Source organism: Bemisia tabaci, chromosome 2 (assembly GCF_918797505.1).
Source record: "Bemisia tabaci chromosome 2, PGI_BMITA_v3".
Lineage (NCBI taxonomy): Eukaryota > Metazoa > Arthropoda > Insecta > Hemiptera > Aleyrodidae > Bemisia > Bemisia tabaci.
In genome coordinates this window covers 5,065,663-5,085,524 of record NC_092794.1, presented here as the reverse complement: position 1 = coordinate 5,085,524, position 19,862 = coordinate 5,065,663, and the positions used below count along the sequence as shown (strand labels likewise).

General features: G+C 42.6%; 1 protein-coding gene across 3 annotated transcripts in view; it reads left to right on the top strand.

Annotated features, from left to right (window-relative positions):
- LOC109031813 (beta-1,4-glucuronyltransferase 1) overlaps positions 1–19,862 on the top strand; it is a 255,217-nt gene that overhangs the window by 227,540 nt on the left and 7,815 nt on the right. For all 3 annotated transcript variants that reach the window (XM_019043584.2, XM_019043583.2, XM_019043581.2), the window contains 3 exons: positions 11,154–11,692; positions 13,503–13,838; positions 19,042–19,287. In XM_019043584.2, the coding sequence (XP_018899129.2) occupies positions 11,154–11,692; positions 13,503–13,838; positions 19,042–19,287 (1,121 nt within the window). The remainder of the gene's footprint in view (positions 1–11,153; positions 11,693–13,502; positions 13,839–19,041; positions 19,288–19,862) is intronic.

Genomic DNA, 19,862 nt, shown 5'->3' with positions numbered 1-19,862 from the left:
AAGAGTATTTGCATTACAGGGCTCACGTCACAATGCACATAGTTTTGTTTGATAGAAATACGTCCAATTTTTAGGAATTTCACCAACATGCGTGTCAGGGAAATCAGGGAAATGTCAGGAATGTCTAAATTCTGTGGCAACCCTGTCAGAAATTTGTAATCTGAAAAAATTTCAAAGCTGTCCTTACAATTAAAATCAACCCCAGTCTGGTATGATACCCGACAGAGGCGAATCTTCGGATGATCGATTATCGATATCTCCTCATTGAATTTGATTATTAAGGTGTTCGTTCGTTTATCGATCCTTTTCCATAGGTTTAAATGGCAGGATACATCGCAAAGGACGCCACGGCATGTCATGTTTCATATCCGATCTCGTTGCTCCGAAAATGCGGATCTCTGACCCGGGACCACGACCAAGGTCTACCCCAGGGGGGGCGGGGGAGGGGGAGGGGGTACGGATGCTCCCCCGCCGGCTCCGAAGCTGTTTGCCGAGTCCAGTCGATCAGAGGCGAATTACTTAATTACAGCGAAAACCCGAGGTAATAAACGTTTCCCTCGGCTCGGCTGATTTACGGCGCGGCGGAGAAGCGGAAGGCGGCCATTGCTGCCAAATTGTGCCCTCTAATCAAACACGCAATTTAAGGTGGTTCGACGGTTGCCATTTTTTGTGTCAGAGCGACGTGCGATATATCACGTAGATTCGTTCCATAATTTCAGCTACTTGTCATATTTTTCGAATTTTGAGATCGCAATTTTGCTGTCAGGATACTAAGGAATTTAATAAAGGCGCGGTTTTATTAGAAGAAAAATTGTCGTATTCGATACTGATATCGAAACTGCACTCGAATGCGACATTTTTCCTCTGAAAAAACTTTGCCTTTGATACGGAGAATTTCTTTGTTAGATTTAGTAAATGAATTCTTTAGTCTCATGATAACAGAAGTGCGATCTCAAAATTCATTAAAAATTAAAAGTAGCTGAAATTATGGAACGAATTAATGCGATACATCGCACGTCGCTCTGACACAAAATATGGCGTCCATCGAATCACCTTAACATATTTTGTGTTTAAGGAGTTTTATCAAAAATCGAAGAATGCTCAGGCGTTTATGACCCGTAAGAAATTATAGAAATATAGAAAATTGATTCAAGGTCTTCACTGAAAAGAAAAGTTCGATCGTACAAAGCAAAGTTCGATGTTCCATATCATCTAAACTTATTCGGTTTGTCAAACCAAATTTTCGGGCCGTCAAACCGAGATTTCGATTCGTGTAACTGAACTTCAACGGTAAAGTTCGGTCATATGAACCGTAAGTTCAGTTTGACGAACCGAATATTTGATATGATATGGAACACCGAACGTTCGGTTCATATGATCAACCTTTTTCTCCAGTGTTTGGCGACGCAGAAGTTTAGGTAAAATGGACTAAATTAACCAGTTAGGCTAACCAACTTGACTGAAAACGAAAATTCGGTTAGATGAACTGAATTTGTTCCGTATCATCTTGACTATTTGGCTTTAAAACCGAAACTTAAAGTTTGTGTAACCGAACTTATGAGGTAAAGTAAAAATGAGGTGAGTATGAGGTATTAATGCCGTTCGGTTTCATAGACCGAATGATCAGTTAAATAAACTGGAAGTTCGGTTCGACAAACCGAATATATTTGAGATGATACGGAATAGTGAGCGTTCAGTTCTTAAGATTTTCAACACATTTCTTCAGCTCAAATTTTTCCTTCCCTTTCTTTTTTTTTTAAAAAAAAAAGAAAAGAAATAGAAGTTATTTATGGGAGGATACAGGCAGCGTGAAATGTAGTTAGACTGATTATGGTTGGATTTGTCCAGGTAATTCACCTAAAGCCGACTGCACACACAGCAAATGGGGACCTGCAAGCGGCACATTGGTGCCGCTGTGTTGAGTGTTGATCATAGCAAACTGTGTGGGCCGCGCAATTTACACGATCACCGATGTAACCGATGAGCCACTTGCAGTCACTTGCAGGTCCCCATATGCTGTGTGTGCAGTCGGCTTAACCCTCTCTGCTAGGTCGAGACACAGAGGTTTTTGTCCCATTCCAACTACTGCTGAGTGTGAGCTCTACTACTCACATGCACAAGTAGATCCCCAGACCTGAAAAGGTTACACTGTCAAAAACCTTCGAGTGAAAGTCAGTGTATCGTTCGTTCCGAAGTCTGCATATCCAAGAACTCGAGTCTTATACATGTGAAGTAAAATTCACCCCGTAAAAAGAGTAGACACCATTCCGCAGAAGTGTAAATCACTCCATGTCCGTGTAACCGAGAATGCAGTCGAAGCTCGAAGTTCGACTCACGCATGGTGACATGTACCTCCGGTTGCGAAGCGTGAATGGAGATGTTGCATGAGTGAGGAATTTGCGATTTGACTGTTGATTCTTATGTAAAAGTTCGCGAGAAACACGATGGTGCCACTGGTTTTCTCTGAAATCAACTCCCAAGCTCAAAAAAAGCTCTCAAGTTGAGGCCAAAATGGAGGGGATATCCCACGCTATCCTGAGAGTCCACCTCTACATCAAGACAAACTCTCCATGCAAAGATAGGGAGCAAATACATGACAGGGATGCCGTGTTTCAGTTTTAGATCCCCAAATAAAAAGGCAGCCCTGTCAATGTACTTGCTCCCTATCTTTGCATGGAGAGTTTGTCTTGATGTAGAGGTGGACTCTCAGGATAGCGTGGGATATCCCCTCCATTTTGGCCTCAACTTGAGAGCTTTTTTTGAGCTTGGAAGTTGATTTCAGAGAAAACCAGTAGCACCATCGTGTTTCTCGCGAACTTTTACGTAAGAATTATTAGTCAAATCGTAAATTCCTCACACATGCAACATCTCCATTATCGACTATCGATATTTTTAGCTATGGCAAAGAATCGATAATTCGTCGTCTGCCGGACAAAAGGGCGTAACTCCACTGGCTGAGCTGTCAACTGGCTGAAATGTCTGTACTCTTCCTATGTAAGTACTCTTCGAAGAACGTATATGAAATTTCGCATCTGTGTCGGCGTCCCTGACTGGAGGTCGTCTCGGGCCGGTCTGGCAGTGGTCGGCGCCGGTCGTGCGAGCGGCGAAAGGCCGTTGATCCGGTGATCCGTTGATCTTGGAGCAGGAAGGATCCAGCATCAAGCTCGCTCTCCAAGTCAAAGCTGTAAATCCTTTCCCGGGCTCGCGTTAGCGCGGCTCCTCGTAACAAGCCTCGGAAAATCACTCCGGTCCAATGAGAAGCCCTCTCCTCTTGAACCGTGTCTGATCCAAGGAGATCCGACCGGGTCATTGGAGGAACTTCCCCAGGTGGCAAACGTCCTGAAAAACCCAGGAAAGTTGCAGCTGCACAGGGTCGTGTCTCTCAGTCCGGGGTGTTTAAAAGTCCTGAATTCCCGGAAAGTCCGGATGTAGTACTGATTTTTTTAAGAGCTGTCCAGAGTTACTGAAAAAGTGCGGAAATTCCTAGGAAGGTCCGGACTTTTTTCAATTTTTTGTCATTTTTGTCGCAATTTGGAGCGATAATTTCGAATTTTTGAAATTTGTCGAATTTCGTCACTTTTAGATACTGAGAAAGTACTGAATTTTTCTGCCGATGAAGTACTGAATTTCTTGGAGAGTGCACTGAAAAAGTACCGTAAAAGTACTGATTTTTGGCCAGCCAGTTATAGTAGACATCCTGCAGTCCGGAAATGGTACTGATTTTTTTAAGGGCGATCCGGAAGTACTGAAAAAGTGCGGAAATTCCGCAAGAAGGTGCGGAATTTTTTCCTTCATACCACGCTTGTTTTTTTATTAAAGCCTGGAAAACATGCAATCCCTTGCGCATTGATTCTTAGAGTAGTATTTGCCTGCAAGATCGCGATTGTGCAGTCGCTTAATCTTCAAGCCACCCATGAAATATTGTGTCCATGAAATTCGAGCGAGACTCTCAAATTTTCGAAATTTTCGAATTTCGTCAAATGGAGGTAGGTACTGACAAAGTACTAGATTTTCATGTCGAGAAGGTACTGAATTTCTTGAGAATGTACTGAAAAAGCACTGTAAAATACTGATTTTTGGCCAGCCTGTTCTAGTAGACACCCTGACCATGCATCAGGTCGATGAGAACTTCAGAAAGGATGAAAACTTATCATTTGCTATTGCTCACATGAGTAGTACGAGAAATTCGGCAACATCGCTTGACTGCTTTATCATGTATGTCCTAGCTCTCCCGCCAAAGGGTCACTAGGGCCCGTGTCTCGATCCATGCCCGCCTCCCTGTCTGCCTGCCACGAAATTTAAATTACGGGATTGTATTAAATTAATACGCATAGATACATAGTATGCATGTATAATGGGCAGCATGAGGAATGGTTTTAAAAATTGTGTATGCGTCAATCTCCACAACATCGAGGAGATCTTGACCTCGGATGAAGAGGAGCTGAGACTTCCCTCCAGCCTCCGACCAAGTTGTCAGATTAACCGGTGAATGGAATTATACGCTCAGGGCCTAAGTCATTCCTTGGACATGGATAGCCCCATTTGTTTTACATTGTGATTTAAGGGGGTCCAGGGAGATCCTTACCATAGCATAATGAAATGACAAAGGGTTAGTTGCGCTCATAGAATTGTGTTTGAACGCTTGATTCTTGCAGATGGGTAAAGAATAATAGATCCGTCCTAATAACAGAAACTCTCTACGCTCAATATTAACCGAGATATCGCCCTTTGAAAAATTCGGTTCATGGCGTCATCCACCGCGACAGTGACATCCTCGGTTTCTTCCACCTCAGGTTCATCCGCCAGGGAAACGCACATATGCACTGGTTACTCAACGTGGAACTCTGATGGAAGCAAGGTGGAAGAAACCAAGGTTGTCACTACCGCGGTGGATGATGTCATAAACCGAATTTTCCGAAACGCGATATCTCGGTTAATACTGAACGTACATGTAAAGTAGCTACTTAGATAGATCTTATTATTTTTAGCGGATTTACATGAATAAATCATTATAACACGATTCTGTGACTAACGCAGCTGAACCATTTTTCCAAACCTCGAGTGTTAAGTGGTGAGTGACTCTGACGCCTTGTCTCCACGGGACGTTTCATGGGATTTTTCCCAAGTTCGAATCGCAGGAATGAAACTCCTGGACATTGCCCCTTGAACAACACACCAAAATGTCTTTTTCTTTTTTTTAAGTCGTTCCAGGGACTCCCCGAGGACTCTTACTTGGCACTGTGATTAGTATTAACTAACTCAATATTTTTCCCAACTTCGCAAGTGGGATTTTTCCCTGGGACAAATCCCATGAAACGTCCGTGGAGACAAGACCTGAAAATGAAATCTCTTGAGGCTCAGGTCAGGGCCGCATGACAAGTGCGTTACGAAAGGAGGAGATCTAAAATTCCTAATTTTGGCGTGACATAATTAACAAACAATCCTCACTTGCCTACACGTTGAAGTTTTGAAATGGAGGGTGATATGATTTGGCATCGTTGGAGGATAGGTGTGAAGGAATAGCCGAGAGGCTGGACAGTGGTTACGATTAAAATTTACTGGTTGCTTCGTGATTTACATAATAAAAATAATATCACGGGGTATCGCGGCTCGCCCCTCCTGCATCTCCTCAACCGCCCCCAGCGGCTCGATCTTTAGGTCGTTATCGAGCGCCTTCTTCGATAAATTACATTGGTAACATAGGGACTTTTCGATCAAGGTTATATTCAACAATCCAAATGCAGTTGATATTGCTCGCCCCAGTCTTCTTGCGCACACACGACGCGTCATATCATCCATGCGCGTTTTTGTCGAAAACCTATGTGGTGGATGTGCAATTTAAAAACACAAAAATTAGATTAATGATATATATTCTACTATAGGAAGTTATTTTTTAGCAATTCAGAGATATGAGTATTTAAACTCCAATTTTAGATTTAATGATAGCGTATTACAATACTGCCATACACACATACTGTACGTAATACACCGTACACACTACATACTGTATTTACAATACTGGGACTCAATGCTGCCTGGCCAAGGAAAAAAGCCGTATGAGCCTTTAGGCGTTGCCAAATTTCGTTCTCTTGTAAAAAATGTAAGTGCCGATTCAATTTGGCAATAGTTCATGTGGCTTGGCTCCTTTCTGCTAAACGCAGTCCAAATGAGCATTGTTATAAAATGAATATGATTAGCTCGAATATCCATGAGTGTCTATTCGAAAGAAAAGAAGGTCCCTCAAGCAATCTTTTTAGAGCCCCCCTTCCCCGAAAATTGTACAAGGCAAAATTAGATCTCCTCTCATTATCGCCGATAGCTTTCCAGAGAGCATTCTGCTCCTGCACTGTTCTCTGGTATATTTTTCTTTTCATTTCTTACGCGTTCTGGAGGCATTAAAGCCTCCAGAAGCCCTCCACCCCCTCCTCTCTTCTCAAGAATAACTCCTTCACGCTTATTCCATGACTAAGATGTGGGTTCGAATGATTGATGAAGAAATTAAAGAGGAATAATTTCTAGGCCTCCAAGAGCATTAACGCATTCGTAGGCGTAGGGTTGCTAAGAAATTGCGCAAAAATAAACTATCGTTCTCTGCGCACACGCTCGGATGCCTCGAGATGACGAATAAATCATTTTTTTTCTCTCTTTCAAAACAATAGACGTTCGCAACTGCGCACGATAAGAATGAGTTCAACGTTGGTCGAAACAATTTATTCCCCCGATCGTTGCCTCGCAGCGAGCCGGAGTCAGCGGAAGCGGTGCACTGCATCTCGTTCGATGATTCATCGGGTTTCCAACGATAATACTACCGCGCTAAGGAAGAACCACTTATGAGCCCTCAAACTTTGCCTAACTTCCTGTCATAAATTATGGATCTCCGGGAAACTTTCGAATATTTTCCTGTCGATTTTTCGGATATTTTTGTTCGTAATTTTGTCTGAAATGTTTGAACATTTCGAGGAGCTATGTCCTTAACTTCCCTCAAAAATAAAAATTCTATCGGATGAAATTCGGCAACAGTCAAATGTCAATATGTATGCTGTGTTTTTTCCTAGCACGGTGGAACTGTGGAAGATGATGCGCGAATGCACCGCAGTGCAATTGGATTCTCCTTCACAGGACGACGAAGATGATGATCTCGTTTGATCATTTTCTATGTTTTCCAGTGGCGTGGAGTGCTTTGCGATATATCGATGGATCTGTCATTCAAACCTATGGAAAAGGATCGATAAACGAGGTGTTCGCAGCGAACTCTTTAATAGTCGATTCTTTACCATAGCTTCAAACGGAGAAATATTGATAATCGATCATTCGCGCCACGGCCACGCCTCTGAATTGTTTTCATGAGATTGAGATTCCTTTCTCTCTCTTATAATGATTATGTCGTATGTACTTAAGAAATACAGCCAACCTAGTGAATTTCTTAGTTAAAATCGCCCGAAATTCACGGAGCAAAGAACATAGTAGAAATAAAGCGCAAAATTTATTAGTATTTCACCAATATATAAACAGAAAGAAAGTCCATCTGAGGGGTATTACTGTGCAATATTTGGCCCTAAAAACGTTTGAAGTAACTCTAAAAGTGCAGCCTCAAGTGAAGTGAATCCTTGTTTTGCAAATTGACTTTTCTGTCACATTGCCTTATTCGCAGGGTTTCAGGCTCAAACTATTTCAAGTGATAAACTATTTTTATCCGACGCACTTCGGAATGATGCGAGTTCGAGAGAATATTATAAATATTTAATCCGATCTTGAAAGTATCAACATTTGGATTTAGATCGTCAAACGCTGAGAGTTTATTGATCCATTCTTTCACTTCAAAATATCCTTCAATCTCATCTTTTCAAGTAGGTCACGTAGTAATGCATGCTGTTGGATCAACAGAAATTTCAATTTTTACCTCCAGGACGAGATTTAAGGGGCTTGGAGGACAAGACGCGTTAGTGCAGTTTTGAAAAAAATCGAGATTTTAATGATTTCAAGTAAAACTAGTCTTGATTCATATTTGGTGAAAAATTCGCCCCTACAATCTAATTTTTAAGCATCAAAAAGTCAGTTTGAACTTTCTCTCCGCGATGAGGATCCATATACTTTCGAAACTTCCAACATGTATTTCTCAAAGTAGCAAAAACTGCACTTATGCGCCTTGTCCTCCAAGCCCCTCGATTATCTTTGAGTTAACAGGAAATCTCCATGTTTCAAGCGATATTTCTGTTATTTCAAAGAGACGCTCTGTTTCTTTTTTAAAAAATATTACCGCCCGCAGGCTCCACGAAAATTCCCGTCCAGAAATTACGAGTATAAACTGAAAAATTTTCCTCACTGAGGGAAAATAATAGAAAGAAGTAAATGAGAAAAAAAATAACTAGAAACGACGAGAGAGAGAAAATTCTCACTACAATCTTTTATAATGAAATTTCAGACTCACTTAATGTTCCTCGATCATCGCACTCATATACTGCCGTGCTAAGGAAGAACGCCGTATGAACATTTGAGAGTTGCCAAATTTCCCCGGATAAAACATGTATTTCTGACGAAATTTTTGTATATTTTTCCTTAAAATTTTCAGATATTTTAGAATAAATTGCGAACAAAATAGTCTGAAATTTCAGAAGAAAAATATTTACCATTTCCCCAATAAGTTCGTATTTTATCATAGGAAATTTGGCAACACCTGGAGGTTCATACGGCGTTCTTCCTTAGCACGGCAGTATAGCCCTCCCCTTCATCGAAATTCATCGATTTAGCAGTGAAGAAGGCGTCATGCAAGACTCATAATCTCTTGCAATCTTATAAAATCCATCCTTTGTCTCGAGGTTGCAATGCATCTCGTTTTGACGTGCGCGGAATGAAAACGCCGGACTCTTCGCGCAATCGCGAAAGGGGAAAAAACGCGGTTTTCATTCTCAGAAATCAGTCTGTCTATCATCATCCGGAACAATTTTCGTTTCGTTCTCGGAAAGCTATATACTAATCACGTTGAAACCGCGGCGGCTCCGGTGGAGTTAATCATTGCCTTCATTTTTTTTTCGTAATTCCATCGGAACTTCCACGGATTCCTGGAAAGGTGCGGTGTGTTGGTACCCCTTCAATATTCATCGACGACTTGCCAGGTCATACATTAACTGGGCGGATTTCATCAGTGTTGCCATTTCCCGAATTAGTTCCGAATTTCAGAAATTTTCATATAATCGAAACTTTTCCCGGAGTTTTCAGCTATTTTCGGAATTGGGGGGGGGGGGGGTTTAATGTCACATTTACCGATAATTTGATCAAAGTTGATGATTTTTTAATCAAATTTGATGATCTTAGGAACCAAGTGCGGGCGTATTTTGGAATTTTCCCCCGGAATTTTCTCGGAACTTTGGGAAATTGAAATTAATTCCGGGAGCCGTGGAAGCTTTGTGTTAAAATAAAATGGCAGCTTTGGATTTTATCAATATCAGCCTAACTAAATTTTTCATTGCCTGAAATTTACTCAAGTTATATTTTTTTCTAAAAAAGCTGAGTAACATGTAGAATCTCAAAAGTTCCTGTGAATCTCCTCTAAAATTTGAGAAATCTATTTACAAAATTCCTGATCAGAATGCTACTTGCTTTCTGGTAAAGCATGTAGACCATGAAAAGAAATTTGGCAACGTCTGCTTCAGTTGGGTTGATTCTGATGAATTGCATCCAACTGTACGAAATAAATCGGTGGATATGCACATGTAGCCCTGCCAATGATTCTGTTTCTCTTTTTAAATTCGCTCACTTTCTTAAACGCTCGTTCAAGTCTCTTTCATAGTCATACAAGAAGTCAATACTCAGGATTGCTTTTCGTGGCAAAAAAAGAAAAATGATCACATTTTTTACAAAATTTCCCCCGATCTACTCTCTCTCTCTCTGGACCGGATCATACGCTTAAAAGAAACAATAATTATGGTGGCCAGACATTTTACCCACTTTGGTCTGAGTTGTAGTAGTAGTTTGGAACTGAGATGTAGGTCTACAAATACATCTTTTACAAAAAATAAGACATCAAATTGAAAAAAGTACAAAATTAAATATCTACACAACCGAAGATAGGAGAGGTTTTTATCAGTTTTCTCCCGAATCAGAGTGGCAATTCATTGGCAGGATAGAGCGCGGAGCATCGCGAGCTCACGTCTCGCGCCGTAGCGCCTTCAATTTTGCAGACGCAACACGGACATCCATCAAGCACGAATAGTTGTATCCCTGCGCCGTCATCGACGCGCGACGTTTCCCTTGCTCTGTTCCCATGTTGTGTCGGTTCCGTCTGTATTATTTGTAGTGGTGCTCCAAGGGCTACGTTAGCAAAACAGCCGAAGATAGAGAGAGATGTAATCGGACCTTTTTTTTTACCTTTTCTCTCGAATCCAAGCGATACCTCATTGACGGCATAGAGCGGAGCATTGCGAGTTCACGCATCGCGCCTTCAATTTTTCAGATACCGCACGGACATCCATCGAGTACGAATAGTTGTATCTCTGCGCCGTCATCAAAGCGAGTCCTTTCTCTTTCTCTATTTCCATGTTGTGTCGGTTCCGTTTGTCTTATTTATAGCGGGGCTTAATGGCGACGTGAGCAACACAGCCAAAGTATGACTTGGATTAAATTAGTTGGCCAAACTAGGTATCGGGTGAAAAAAATTGGGTTAAGTGTCTAGCTACCATAATTATTTTTGCCTGGAAAATCGGAAAAATCGGGACATTTTTTCCCCGAAAGGAAAAACGCCGTGCGAGCATTTGAAGGTTGTCAGATTTCTAGTGATAGAAAAATGACGTCATTTTTGGCTGATGATACAATCAAGCAACTAGTGTCTTTTTGCTGCACTGAAAAAAAAAAAACACATTGGATCTAGAGTCCAGACTCTTAAAAACACCGACAAGAAAAAGTACTCTTGATTCAATCAGAATCTAGCTTAAATCAAGAACCAAGCCTCTTAATTTAAGCGGATTTCGTTTTGATTCAAGCAAAAATCCGATTGAATCAAGAGTATTTTTTCTTGTCAATGTTTTCAAGAGTCTGGACTCTAGATCCAATGTGTTTTTTTTTTTTTTTTTTTTTTTTCCAGTGTGCGTCTCGCCGCTTGGTTCTTTGTAGACAACTATTGAGTGGCACTAACGTATTGTTTTCTCATGTGTGTGCAGGGACGACTTATTTCCACGCGACCCCGAACGGGACGTTCTCGACGACCCTGCGACTGCCAGGCAACGGGTCGATGACGGGCGATTCGGGGGCTTCGGGCTCGGGGCAGGGAGGCGCCCACCCCTCGGGGCACCCCCCGACGTCGACGCTCAACATCACCACCTCCGAGTCGACAACCCACCCCCCGCCGCCACCGGCCCCGACGCTCAAGGACATCGTGAACTGCAACGACAAGTCGGCGCGCCACTACCTGGCCCAGAAGGGCGACTTCTGGGTGCTCTACAACTACGTGACGCCGGCCAAGAGCTTCCGCTGCTGGGAGTCCATCACCTACACGACGCACGCCGACTACAGCTTCCTGGACAACCTCCCGCCGTTGGTGGAGCGCTGGCGCGGGCCCGTCTCCCTCGCCATCCACGCGCCCGGCACCGACTTCGCCCCGACGCTCAACACCATCAACTACCTCAAGTCCTGCACCACCCCGCTCGTCAACGACTACGTCACCTTCCACATCTACTTCAACTCCCAGCATTTGCCTAAGGTAATCTTATTCACCATCTTATTATAATTTTTAAAATACACGGGGGAAAAATTGCTGAAGTAATCTCCGGGTGTTAAAAATCTGCGCGACAACTCCTGAATGTTGTTATGGACACTCTGGCTGTCAAAGTAACATCCTAGCTACGTTGAATTAACAACAGTAGCGTTCATATCAACATTCAAGAATTTTCGCGCAGATTTTTAATACATCCTGGATGTTACAATAGCAATTTTTTCCCCGTGTAGCGTAGATATGGAGCCGTCCATAAGTTACATAACGCACTTTTTCGGCATTTTTTACCCCCCTCCCCCCTTGTAACGCTTTTGTAACGTAGGTCATCTTTTAACTCGTAAAAACAAAATGGCGTAAAGCTCTCCTCGACCCATCTCTCATCCCCTCAGAGAGTTACGTAATTTGGGGACAGTCGCGGCGCCTGTTCAGGGTGTCTGCCGTCAGTGAAAACCGAAAATACAAGGATTTTTGATGTTATCAGGAAAAACTTGGAAATTAGGTCATGGATCAGGAAAATCCGAGTTCGTCAAGCATTTTTCGACTATTTACAGTCCAGCACATGCGAAAGTGAAAAATTTGATTTTTATATGTATGTATTTTGTATATGTATTGATGCTCGATTCTTGTGGATCAGCTAAAAGTAATAAGATCTGTATGATCTGTTGATTGTCTGTCGAAACAGCAACATTCTATGTTCAATATTAACCGAGATATCGCCCCTCGAAAAGTCGGGTTTTTGACGTCATCCACCGCGGTAGTGACACCCTTGGTTTCTCCCACCTTGCTTTCATCCGAGATTCACGTTGAACAACCAGTGCAAATGTGTATCACACCGACTAATGAAAGCAAGGTGGAAGAAACCAAGGGTGTCACTATCATGGTGGATGACGTCAAAAACCGAATTTTCAAAGGGCGATCTCGGTTAATCTTGAACGTAGAAAGTTGCTGTTTGGATAGATCATATTATTTTTAGCTAATCTACAAGAATCAAGCATCAAAACGCGATTCCGTGACTAGCGCAACTAATTCATTTTTGCGACTGGATTCAGGACTCGGTTAATATTTTGGATAGATGACTGTTTTATTACTGTTGGAATTCGGACTAATCAGAATTAGAGTACCTGTATAGGGAGAGTAGCGACAGATCTGAAACTCCGAAAGTCCATCAGGCCTTCACCGATGCCTCCACGAATAAAGTTAGGGCCCAAAAAGGCAGCCAACCTATGTATTTCAATTAACCATAGCGATTTACTTATACTATTGTTACGAACCGTCCTTTATTAAGCACGTGTTTGACTCAGTTTTTGCATAAATTTACTCAATTTCGCGGAAGAACGCTCATTTCTGTACATTCTTGGCCATCTTGGTTGGAATTGGAATCTGCAGACTGGCAGTGAAATTTTGTGCGTTAGAAGTTGGTTAGAAGGGTGGCTGCACTTTTGGGCCCTAAGCCCTCCATGAACCGATCTGTCGGTACTCTCCCTATACAGGTACTCTAATCAGAATCGAGTATTTAATTTTCAACTAAATCCTGCAGTGAATCAAGAAGTTACGGGTTAGGCACATAGACATACCGTCCATCCCGGGCTCAGAGGCCGAAAGTTTCGGGTACTGGAGCCGTAGCTTCTATTGCTCCGGATGCTACGCCCGGAACTTTCGGCCTCTGAGTCCGGAACGCACACGGTATGTCTATACAGCCCGTAATATACGGATGACGAGCGCAACTGACCCATTATCAGTTCGCAAATCCGCGCACCTTGCATGAGGCCCATTGAAAAGGATGACGTTTTGATTGCAGGTGATCCCGAAGAAGCACACGCTCTTCACGGAGCCGTACAACTGCTCGCTGCCGCCACCGTACGCCAACGTGAACACGTCGACGATGTACAAGAGCCTGAAGAAGATCCTGTACCCGGTCAACGTGGGGAGGAACATCGCCCGGGAGGCGGCCACCACGCACTACATCCTCGCCTCGGACATCGAGCTCTACCCCAGTCCGGGCATCATCCCCGACTTCCTGGAGATGGTCCAGAGGCAGGACCCGCCCCTCCGACGCAAGAACCCCAAGGTCTTCCCGCTCTCCATCTTCGAGATCGAGGCCAAGATGAACGTGCCCAGGCACAAAGCTGAATTGGTAAGCCCGAATCTCAATATATTTCATAGTTACCTCACTTTCCCTCCAGTGGGCTCATCCTTGAAATCGATAGACAAAGCTGTAGACAAAGAAGATATAGGGAGTACGGAGTGATCTAATAGAAAATTTGCAGGTGTCTGAAATTTGATGAATTTCGTGTTTGAGAAGAAACTAGTGAGTGAAATGAACACGAGGATGCCCTTGGTTCATGAATCGAACAATTATTGGAGAAGATATGACAAAATGATCTAATCTGCTAAAATACGTGTGTTTAAATGGAAAATGCCGCCAGATGACGCCACTAGGCGGTGAATTTTCTCACTTTCAAATCGATTTCATATTATTTCCTATAGCAAAAAAAAAAAAAAAAAAATTATAAAAAACACTGTGAAATCAGCTCTTTAAGCACATTCAGATGAAGCAGTAAAAAATTACGATGCATGTTTATCCATGCAGATTCTCTATTGGTTGCAATTAGCGGTTCTTATAAACTGAGGGGGTAAATTATGGACTAACTATAGGGTCTCTCGTGATTTGCTGTTAGTTAGTCTATTACCTACCTTCTATGTCCATTGCAACCACCAGCTTCTGCCAATAGGATCCCTCAAAATCCCTTTTGTGTTCTTTGTCTACAGCTTTGTCTATCAACTTCAATAATCAGCCCTTAGGTGGTTGCAATGGGCAAAAGAGGTCATAAACAGCAACCCTTAAGATAACCGATGTCAGTCCACCATTCTCTCCGTTAGTCTATAGCAACCGTCCGTTTCAACCAATGGCATCGCTCCGTTTTCTCAGCGTCTTCTTCGTCGATTGCTTCCTCTACCAATTCCAATAATCAGCGCGCAGGAGGGAGCAAATTTTCATGAGGCTTTGGATGATGGTGAGCCGTCGGGTCGAAGCCATAGGGAGCACGGAGCGATTCTATTGGTTAAAACGGGTGGTTCTCATATACCAAGGGGAGAAACGATGGACTAACTGTAGGGTCTCTAATGGGTTGCCGTTAGTTAGTCTATTCTTATTCCTTCGTCCATTCCAACCACCCGCTTCAACCAATAAGATCGCTTTATTTTTCCTCCGTCTCTTAGGTTTATCGCCTTGTCTAGCGATTCCAATATCAACTCGCAGTCATATCTCGCACGGAGAAAAAAACTTCGTGCGTGGGACCCGAAATTGAGGTCATATGGATCTCTGAAGTTTTCTGATGACGCATCCGAAAACTTGAGGTCGAGCTGCCGAAGTTCGGGTCAGACATCTGAAGTACTTCGGTATATACCGAAGGGTTCGGGTCACACATCTGAAGTACTCCGGTACATACCGAAGTGCTTCAATATCTGACCCAACCTTCGGCAGCTCGACCTCAAGTTTTCGGATGCGTGATCAGAATACTTCTGAGACCAACTTATGACCATATGACCATATACCATATACCATATGACCTCAACTTCGGGTCCCATGCACGAAGTTTTTTTCTCCGTATCCACTGATTTTTCTTTTACCGATTCCAATAATCAGCGCGCAGGAGGGAGCGAATTTTCATGAGGCGTTGGATGATGGTGAGCCGTCGGGTCGAGGCCCGGTAAACGATTCTTCCGGGCTGATCTCGGAGTCTCGGACGGCCTTATACGTTCGTTTACGGCCTTTTATGTGAAACCATAAATCTGTCTCAAGAGCCCCTGTCTAAATGCTTATGACGAAGCTTCAAGCTCGGTCGTCATTCATTTCTCGAATTGCCCGACTGCTCCTTTATCGGACTCCACTCCACACTTCCACTCCCCCACCGCCCCTCGCCCCTCCTCTCGGTACCATTTTAAATTGGGCATCATCTCGCGTCGTTTGCCCGTTACCGGCCACCAAGTTCATCGACCTTCCATCCTCCTTAATGATTCTCCGCTCCTGAAAGCAAGTCTCAAGGTCAGTGGCTTCTTACGGTGAAACCACCGGGCAGGTTTCATCCTTGCGGTTTTCCATCGTGTTTCAATTGGATAGCGTTAAGCAATCAAACCGGGAGCCTGATTATTGCAATTGATGGACATGGAATCGGAACAACATTCGGAAATAGAGCGGTGGGTGGTATAACGTTTTTGGAGACTTAAACTCAAGGGTAGAAACATGGAGTACACGGCACGATCGAACCAGCGGGTTGATTATTGAAATTGATAGACAAAGCCATAGACAAAGAAGACATAGGGAGTACGGAGCGATCCTATTGGTTGAAACGGGTGCTTCTCTTAGACCAAGGGGAAAATGATGGACAAACTGTAGGTGTATGGTCTCTAATGGGTTGCCGTTAGTTAGTCTATTATTGCCTCCTTTGTCCATGCCAACCACCCATTTCAACGAATGAGATCGCTTCATTTTTCCTCCGTCTCTTATGTTTATATTTTCTATCAAATTCAGTAACCAGCCCGAAGTCATATCTCCGCTGGTTTTTCTTTAAAAGCCAATTTAGCGTAAGAATATGGCACAAATTTGGTCGTAAGCAGGCTGAGTTGGGGGTAATTCTATTTACACATGGACGTATTTCTACCAAACAGAACCATTTGCATTGCTCATAGGACATTTCGTCCACGATTTTTTGTCTGCGCACCTGTTTTTTCCTGTAATTTACGTCCACGCATTTTTTCGGCACGGAGGTTTTGGTCCACGTGCCAGTTGAGACCCAAAGTTAATTGGTTCACATGTAAATACAAACGACCATTGCTCACGACGTTTTTGGATGAAAATGTATAATATCTCGGAAGAATGAGGGTTTGCATGTTTTTTTGTTTTGTCTGTTTGGTCCAACGGAGAATAATATATAGTTAAGAGTTTTGGTAAAAATGGGGGAGCGTCAATTCCATGAGACAAAATTCAATAAAACTCTCTAATACACCTCTTTGGTGTAACAGGACTTAATTATCTTTCAAGAAATTCCCACCTTGTTATACCTGAACCGGATAAACCTCTAAATTTGCCTCAGCTAAAGGCTCTTAGATTTTTCCTGTGTACGATAAGTATCTTGATTTATTTTGCGAGAAAAGATCTGTACTTTTAAAGGATGCCTGTCATTCTTAATACGTTCAATTTCGTACAATACTGTGCAACACCTCTGTTGTGAAATAGTTGCTTCAGGCGCCGCCGCACGACGGGCGGGCGGTCAGCGCGAAACGCGCATGGCGCCTACAAACCTAAGTGGATACTTCAAGCATTGTGCAGTGCGTGAAGTATCCACTTAGGTTTGTAGGCGCGAGTGAGCCTCTCACACTGGCAGCACACCGCGCCGCGCCGCTCCGCTCTGTTAGGCTCTAATACTTAAGACTCCCGTAGTCAGCGTTTTTTAACTGATGATTTTGAAATGTTTGCACACTCTGAATTGATTACACTCATTTAAATTGATGAAAAAAAAAGAAAAAAAAATATGTATCAACTTATCAAAGGAGAATAATAATATGATGTATGTTTTTTAAATATTGGTGGTTTCGTGTCAAATCTAATGATTTCCAAGGCACTTTAATTTTTTATTTTACATTTTGTGCGTTTACTGTGCTGCAGCGAGGTGTACGCGCAACCAAACGCTCAAAATTTGACGTATTTGACTCTAAATGTTCGATGTACAAATGGGTTAAAAGTAAAGATTGCGTGCGTCTTGGTTTTTTCCCCTCTTTTATTCATTTTTGCAGTTTCTTTCGGCACAACTGCGGCTCATTGAGATTAATATCGATGCCATCGCTTGGAAAAGGTTTCATAAATATTTGTCACGTTTTAAAAATATAAATGTTTACAAAATGAAGTAATAATTTCGTAAAAAAAAAATTTAAAAAAAATAAAAAAAGTACCCATACATATGTAAGGTATATTGTACATCGAATATTTTAAGGATAGAAATAAAACCACATATTCGCCAATGACAATTTAAATAGATGAATCAAAAGGAGAAAGTAACATTTCATTTAGAAAATGAGCAACCACAACAACACCTCCTTCTCTCTCAATTTCATATCGTCAATAAAATTTTACATACCGACTAAAATATAACGCTTGGACCAAGTCACTGTTGCTTATTTCACGTGTGGGCGTAAACTACTGGACAAAAAAAGTGTGCGGACAAAAAATCGTTGACAAAATGTCCTGAAACCTGTGCATTATGACGTGAGCCCTGTTTATGCTTATATCTTATGGGTCTCAGGGATCATGTCTTAATGCACGTAGTTCCGCTTGGTAGAAATACGTTCAAATAGCCGTGCGGGCGCGGGCTTCTAATTAAATTGATGGACGCATCGATAGACAAGGAAGACAAAAGTAAAATGGAGCGACTTTAGTGGTGGAAGCCGGTGGATTCCATTCAATTCAAAGGATTTTGAACTTGTTCGCCATTTTTGCCTGTCGATGATGTCATCGGAAGGCTACATTTCTTTTCTTAACGCACGGAGAAAAAAACTTCGTGCATGTGACCCGAAGTTGAGGTCATATGGATCTCTGAAGTTTTCGGATGACGCATCCGAAAAATCGAGGTCCAGCTGCCGAAGTTCGGGTCAGACATCCGAGTACTTCGGTATGTACCGGAGTACTTCAGATGTTTGACCCGAACCCTTCGGTATATACCGAAGTACTTCAGATATCTGACCCAAACTTCGGCAGGTGGACCTCAAGTTTTCGGTAGAGTCCCTTTATACCCAGAGTTAAGACAACTCGATTATCAGCTGACTGGCAGCCGGCCTTGGCTGGCCACGGAGGCCGAAACGAGTGCACCCAAACGAACGATATTGAAGGATAAGGATTAGGAATCCTGCGATGTCTGTCACACAAAAACAACAACATCATCAAATTGATCAATTAAAAAGAAAATGAGATTGGTTTGTGAATAATTTCTTAATCTATTTTCATTTTAGACCGATGGAAATAACAATTTACTCTTGATAAACCACAATTAGGTAATATTTTCATTATTCTTGTTCACATTCGAGGTACCGCCATCTTGGTGCACTCGTTCCGGCCTCCATGAGTGAGAACCAATCAGAATTGGATTTTTTTTTTGGGCCACTTTCAGCCCAACCAAAAGTGAGTTGTCTTAACTCTGGATATAAAGGGACTCTAGTTTTCGGATGCGTCATCAGAAAATTTCAGAGATCCATATGACCTCAACGTCGGGTCTCATGCACGAAGTCTTTTTCTCCGTGTGTGTTTTGAGTCGCTCGACTAATTGGTCCCCGTGTTGATTTTGTAGGTTGCCATGCTGAAGAACGGCTCGGCGATACCTTTCCACAAGAAGGTGTGCACGGGCTGCCACAAAGTGCCAAAGTCGAAGGAGTGGATGGCCAAAGCGAACCGGAACAAAGGCCTCCGCGTCTTCCACATCGGGAAGCGGACCGGGGAGTTCATCCGGTGGGAGCCCATCTACATCGGAACCCACAGCGACCCGCTCTACGACGAACGACTCAGCTGGGAGGGCAAAAGTGATAAAATGACTCAGGTCAGTTCCCAATTTTGACCATTTCATCAGGTTAGCCAGACATAAGGATGCTGGAAGCCCCGACATTTTTTTCTTCACACCACACTGGAAAAAAAAAACCACATTGGATCTGGAGTCCAGACTCCTAAAAAGCATTGACAAGAAAAAATACTCTTGATTCAATCGGATTTTTGCTTAAATCAAGAACCAAGCCTCTTAATTTGAGCGGATTTCCTTTTGATCCAAGCAAAAGTCTGATTGAATCAAGAGTATTTTTTCTTGTCAATGTTTTCAAGAGTCTGAACTCTAGATCCAATGTGTTTTTCTTTCCAGTGCACGAGTGTTTTTTTAAAATAAAGCCTGGAAAGTATGCAATCCCCTCCCTACGTGTTGATTCTTCGAGTAGCATTTGCCTGCAAGATCGAGATTGTGCAATCAGTTAATCCTCAAGCTACGAATGACATTTTGTGTCCACGTCATTTTTGTCGCAATACGAGCGAGACTTTCAAATTTTTCGTCATTCTTCGAATTTCGTCAATTGGAGGCACTGAAAAAGTACTAAAATTTTCTGGTGAGTAGGCACTGAATTTCTTGTG